At 50.7% G+C, this 6,150-nt stretch overlaps 1 protein-coding gene across 2 annotated transcripts in view; it reads left to right on the top strand.

Annotated features, from left to right (window-relative positions):
• The first annotated feature begins 2,040 nt into the window (after nt 1-2,040).
• Chst11 (carbohydrate sulfotransferase 11) overlaps nt 2,041-6,150 on the top strand; it is a 210,441-nt gene continuing 206,331 nt past the window's right edge. Inside the window, exon 1 of one of the 2 annotated variants that reach the window (XM_031350041.1) lies at nt 2,041-2,673. In XM_031350041.1, coding sequence (XP_031205901.1) covers nt 2,571-2,673 — 103 coding nt within the window. In that variant the 5' untranslated portion in view covers nt 2,041-2,570. Of the gene's footprint in view, nt 2,689-6,150 lie in introns of both variants that reach the window. The other variant, XM_031350040.1, reaches the window with a different exon arrangement.

The following is a 6,150-nucleotide window of genomic DNA, read 5'->3' as shown; positions in this document are numbered from 1 at the left end:
GAGTTCCAGGACAGCCAGGGCTACTCAGAGAAACCCTGTCTCGAAAAACCAAATAAATAAATAAATAAATAAATAGAATTAGAACCTCTCTGACTGCCAGTGTGCTGTAGACAACAGGGTCATAGCCTGTTGCCATTGGCCATGACCATACACTTGAGAGGGTTCTACCTTAACTTCCTAGTCTAAGAGATAAATAATCCACCATCTGCTGTGTGCCATTGTTGTATTGGGCATCAGAGTGGGATGGAGAGAGAGGAAGACAACTTGATCCTTCAGGAGAGAGTTCTGTCTATAGGGCACAGTGGCTGGAGGCAGGGTTGGATCCGGACCTCACAGCACAGAGGAGGAAAGAGAAGCCCAGTGAGAAATTAGAGGACATTTCCTGGAAGAGGTGGCAAGTCACCGGCCACAGCCTCTTCTCATTCTGTATGTTGGGTCAACCTAGATTTTGAGGATGCAAACAGGGATGCCTGGCAAGGCTCACCATCCTTCTCTAGCACATGGTCCAACTTCAGCTTCCAAAACACAAAAAAGAATCACATTTCTCACGTCTTCCTTGGGTGCATGACTTCCCAAACTGGCTTATTATGGATGTCCAGGATCCACAGTGTGGTTTTCTGCCCTGGGCAGAAAGATGATGGAATGAAAGGCATGCAAATCCCTCTTCAGTGTGCTTTGGTAAAAGAAGATACTGGCACCCTAGTAATGAGCAGCCCTGCAGGCACTCTCGGAAAGATGCCCCTGCAAGGAGCCGTCCTCCCACCCCGTTAGGAGGGGATGACACAGTGCCTACTCACATCATATGGGGGACTCCCTGGGGAGTAGCATGTATATCTTGGCCACCTTCAGCAAGCAACCCATTCATAAAGGAGAAGCAAAATAATACTGGCTACATAAATATCTCGCTGTAATTGACTGTCTTTTGAATCACAGGAAGGCTGCCGACTTTCTCTGCTGAGGGGGAAACTGGGAGAAGGAAAAGGAGGTTTCAGGCGTTTCTGGATACATGTATCAGAAAGCAAGTTGTGAGTCTGTCAAATCTGAGGGGAGGATAAGGCCCATTGCATTCTGATTCAACAAGAATTTATCAGCGCCTCTGTGAAGAGACACATTCAAAGGTACAATGTCTTAAGGAATCGAGTTTTCTGTAAATTCATTTAATGGTAAAGCAGAAAGGTCAGGCTTTACAATAACCCTGCTTTCCTGGCATAAAAGTGATCTTATTATTGACCTACATCCACCTTATTGATCCGTGGCCACCCAACTGCAAGGAACTGAACATTTAAAAACATTTTACACAATGCAGGGAAGCAGCGCCATCTTTCTCTCTACCTGCCAAGGCTAAGCTGGCTTAGTTCTCCCCTCTTTCCAACCCCCCTCCCTCGTATCAGCACTTTGTTGGACTTTTAGGGGCGTCTTTTCACATTTGCCGGACTTCAGATAAATTACAGAAAGCTATACCCTTTGGTGAAAGTTTTAAAAGCTACAAACCCCCTTTGCCTCGAGGGGTGCGGGTGAGGGCACGTGTCAGAAAGGCGTAGCGGCAGCAGTCACCAGATCCTGGGATGCCTTACAGTTTCCCTAACCTTTAGTTTTAGTCCGCTCTCTTTAACCTCTTTGCAAAAGCAGTCCTCAAGCTGAGCTGTCCTTTGAAAGAAAAACGAAATTGCCCAGTTTATGATCATTATGAGAAGGGCATCCGCTCTTAGGGGAGCGTAGGGCAACTTCCCCTGCTAAATTGCCCAGGGATTTTAAACGATCGAGTACCACCAGGGCCCCCGTTTGCCCCTATCACCTAATCTGCTTCTCGCCACACAGGAGAACGGGTGGCAGCACTACCGCATCTTATTCATGGGTTTTTTCCCCCTCCCGGTTGTGTCATGGAAACGTTCACGCAACCTCGAGACAGCGGCCCAGCTCCGCCCAGGGACTGAGGGCTTTTGGGACCCTGCGGGAGCGTGCTGCGCACTCTGGACTCCCCGGGAAACAGCTGGACGCGACCACGTCTCGGGTAGGGGCGGGGGGAGGCGACGCTCCGCCCCGGCGCGGCCCCGCCCTCCCCGCTCGCCGGCGCCCTCCCCTCGCCGGGGGCTGCGAGTTGCGTTTGGTAAAACCCAGCCCTGGAATATATAGATCACTGGAGCGCAATGAAGTAGCTTTTGGCGAGGGAGGGAGGGAGGGGGGCCTGGACAGTCACAGAGGCCAGTGCACAGCGGCGGCGGCACCTTCCTTCTCGCATCCCAGTCGCCCGGCCCGGGAGGAGGCAGCGGCGGCCGCGGGCGCCAGCAGAGGAGGCGGCGGAGCATCGAGCAGAGGCGAGGCGAACCGGCAGGAGCGCGCGGCCGGGGCCACGCATCCCCACACTTGCACACCAACTCCCGCGTCTTGCACCCCCGAGACCGGAGTCGGGGGCTCGGAGAGCCTCGGTGAAGCTAGCGAGATCCAGCTCCAAAGCCCAGCCAGTTCCGTTCTGAGCCTCCCGGGCGCCGGTCCCCCCACGGCGGGGTCCCCGCTTCTGCGCTCCGGACTCGCCTCCCGGACAGCCGAGTCCCTGCGGCCAGGACAAAGCCATGAAGCCGGCGCTGCTGGAAGTGATGAGGATGAACAGAATTTGCCGGATGGTGCTGGCCACTTGCTTCGGATCCTTTATCTTGGTCATCTTCTATTTCCAAAGTATGTTGCACCCAGGTAGGGGGCGCGTTAGCGTGGTTTTGTTGGATATTTTCTTCTCTCTCGCTCTGCTTTCTGCTTCTTTCAACCTCACCTCTTCCCTTCGGCCTCTTCGGGGCTCTTTACTGCCGGGATCCGCGGGCCACGGAGTTGGGATGGGAAGAGAAGGTGCGCTTCCTCTTCCTCTCATCTCCAGGCTAGAGGTTGAGACAGCAAGGAGAGACAGCGGCGTGTGTTGTTGCCTCCTCTTTTTCTTTTCTTTTCTTTTTTTCTTTGTGTCTTGTCTATTGGCTAGGTGGCAGAGAAAGGTAGGGATTGTTGGAAGCTGCCCGGGTTGATGGGAAGACTACAAAACTCGGTCCGGGTTGCTGCTGAGAGCTGAGATGAAGCAGGCGCTGGCAGCCGGCTGCTCTGCGCCAGGCAGCGCTGCCTCTTCCTGGTTGGGGACCCCCGAGCGAGTGGTGCACGCCCCGGCTTGGTAGTGAGTCCCTGCAGCCGCCTGGAAAGCCCCAAGCCCACGTGTTCCAAGCTCAGCAGCAGAGCAGGTGTGGGGACAGGGTTCACCGCTCTTCTCTCCTTCTGGAGTAGGGGGGAGATATTTTGTGAAAACACCCCAGAGTCTAGCTTGGCAGTGACCTTGCAGCTGTTGCTCCGGGGCCTGGTCTACCATTTCCCGGTCCCAGACCCCCAGCTAGGGACTCCAGAGCTTTTGGGCCACACTTTGACCATCAAAAGCTCACGGAGATACTTTGTACAGTTTCTGGGCTCATCCCTTCTTCTTGGGTTCTGAGCATTTAGAGACTTCTGCCGCACAGGACCGAATCCTTCTTCCTCATGTTCTCTCTGGCTTAGGCTCAATACCAAGTTTCCTATCAGGGTAGGTAGGGCCCAAGCACCCCTCATCTCGGGGATGCAGAAGGAAAGTTTGGGGCTAGAGGAGAGGGGGGCGCCCTGGAGTGCCCTGGCCCGGCTGTGCTGCACACTTTAGAAGCCCAACAGGTAGAACTTTCTGAAAAGGTTCTGTTGCTACCCAGCCTTAGTCTCAGGAACCCCCTTCCCCCATTTCTTCTGGATTAGCAGACCTGTGCCTGGCCTCCTTGGCATTGAAGTCCAGTTTTTGACACCTCAGAGTCGCTACAATAATCATTTACTTTCCTAATTGCAGGGAGGAGGGGGGTGGAAACACGTTCCTTTCCAGGGAAACAAGGTTTGGTTTTTTCCTCCCGCCTTCTTTACTAACACTTTCAGCAGACTCAGCCGCGAATCCATCAAGCCTGTTTCTTGGTGCATAGCAGAGCCATAAAACTGTTCCTTGCATCAAACAGGCAAGGATTCCTTGACAGCGCAGGGACAGACTGGCTTCTCTTCCTTTTGGGGCTCACAACAGTTGTTAAGGAGGCCTGGCTGCCAAGAATACGGTCTTGTGTTACCACGTGGAACCCTGGGACACCCAAGCCAGTCCTGGTAAAAGATGGCTTTTGTTTGCAGCTCATATTTTTAGTTTAATGTCGGCAAACTCCTTACTCAAACCTGTGGTTGTGAAACTTCTGAGAGGATTTAAAAATGGACTTTGCTGGCATTCTGGGTTGCAAGAGGGTGGGACCAGACAGACGGGCATCTCAAGAGTGCCAAGCTCCTGGGGCCACCCAGGACCAAGCCAGAGGGCTAGAGGACAGACTGGTATACAGATATAATGAAGCTCATGCTGTTTAAACAAAGGGCCCAATGATTTGGTCTAGACTTCAGAGCTGTGTTCAGGCCTATTCAAGTTTTGCTGGGATGGTGCATGCCCAGTAGTTCTCAGCAGAAATGCTTAGACCAGGAGTGTACGGTGGGAATGTACCTGAACCTCTCTGCATCTGTGAATTGTCCATCAGAATTCCCTTTGCATGGATCCTGTGGTGAACTAGGAAGTGAGCTTTACGCAAGACACGGGGGTAGAAACTCACAACCTGTTACCAGTGCCTTACGTTTCCAGTTCTCATCAGAATTTGTTAGTTTATTAATTGACTTGGAAGTGGCTGTATGGTTTTTTCAGTGTTGCCTTCTGGAACCATAGCCTTGTCCAAGCTTGTGGGTCACTGAATACTCGTCTTTGATCCTGCCTGGCCCTTCCCTTTCTGGTCTCCTTTCTTTTCGCTAAATGACATTTGTTTATAATTCATATCACGAGGAGCCTGCTTTTTCTGAGTCCTCTTTTAGTGCCGGGCAAATGCTACTTTGGAAACATCGAACTGGATACGAACCTGCAGACGTTTGACTGAAAGTTCTTATTGGAAATTATGCACAGTGCAGCAGAACTCCCTGTTAGTACTAGTATATGGGGCATAAAATATGATTTGGAAACAGTGTTATTATTTTTTATCTCTTGTTTTTTTTTAATTTTGTTAACATCCATTCTTGATAGTTGAGATCAAATCGTTTTTTTTCTGCTTTTAATTTTTAAAAAATATTCCAAGAGATTTACTTTAAATTACCCCTCCCTTCCGTGTGTGTGTGTGTGTGTGTGTGTGTGTGTGTGTGTGTGTGTGCAGTGCCCATGGAGGTCAGAAGAGTGTGTCAGATCCTCTGGAACTGGAGTTACAGATGGTTGTGAGCCACCTCTGTGCAGGTACTGGGAATTGAACCAGGGTCCTGAGGGAGAGCAGTGTGTGTGTCCTTAACTTCAAGTCCTTCCTCCAGCCCCTTAGGAATTTTTATTTTTATGTGTAGGGGTGGGGTGGAGCCCACATGTGTATGCATATTATATGTGTACAGGTGCCTGCAGAGGCCGGAAGAGGGTTTGAATCCTCGAGAGCTGGAGTTATAAGTGCTAATGTGGGCGCTGGGAGCCAAACCTTGGTCCTCAGCAATAACAGCAAACTCTCGTACCTGGAGAGCCATCTCTCTGGCCCCACTGCTTTGAATTTTAAAGTGGTGTAGTCTCTGAAGTCTCCTGGTACAATCAATCTTTTTGCCTGGGAAATCTCTCAGGATCACCCTGGCAGAGGCAGAAGGGACCAGGACACAGCCCAGACTGTCCCCCGAGATCTGAAGCCCTCTGGCAGGAGTTCCTGTCTGTGAAATAGAAAAGCAGTTCTGGGAAGGAGATGGACTCTTAAGTTTCCTTGCTGGCTAGAGGGTATGCGGGAGGGAAAAACAAACAAACAAATACACAAAAAAAAACCCAAAACCAAAACCAAAAAACAAACCCAAAACAAAATTGCCCAGCTGTCTAGCTGGCAAATGCCCCCTGCTATTCTAGTCTGAAGCCCACTGTCTTTTGTATTTTTCTAGTTCATAAGCTTGGGTAATTGTGAACTTGAGTAATTGGCCATCAGATAATTGGCCATCCGTTACAGCACTGAGAGTTTAGTAGGAGTGGGTTCCTATCAGTTAGGCAGTTTTCTTTTGAAACCCTCAACCTCCTGAGTAAATAGTCTTCATGAAGTGCTATTTATTTATTTATTGTCAGGAACAGGGTTTTAAGCTCAAGGAAGG

The sequence above is a fragment of the Mastomys coucha genome, unplaced genomic scaffold (assembly GCF_008632895.1).
Source record: "Mastomys coucha isolate ucsf_1 unplaced genomic scaffold, UCSF_Mcou_1 pScaffold4, whole genome shotgun sequence".
Lineage (NCBI taxonomy): Eukaryota > Metazoa > Chordata > Mammalia > Rodentia > Muridae > Mastomys > Mastomys coucha.
Note: the sequence above shows the minus strand (reverse complement) of the source record. Positions and strands in the feature narration are given on the sequence as shown.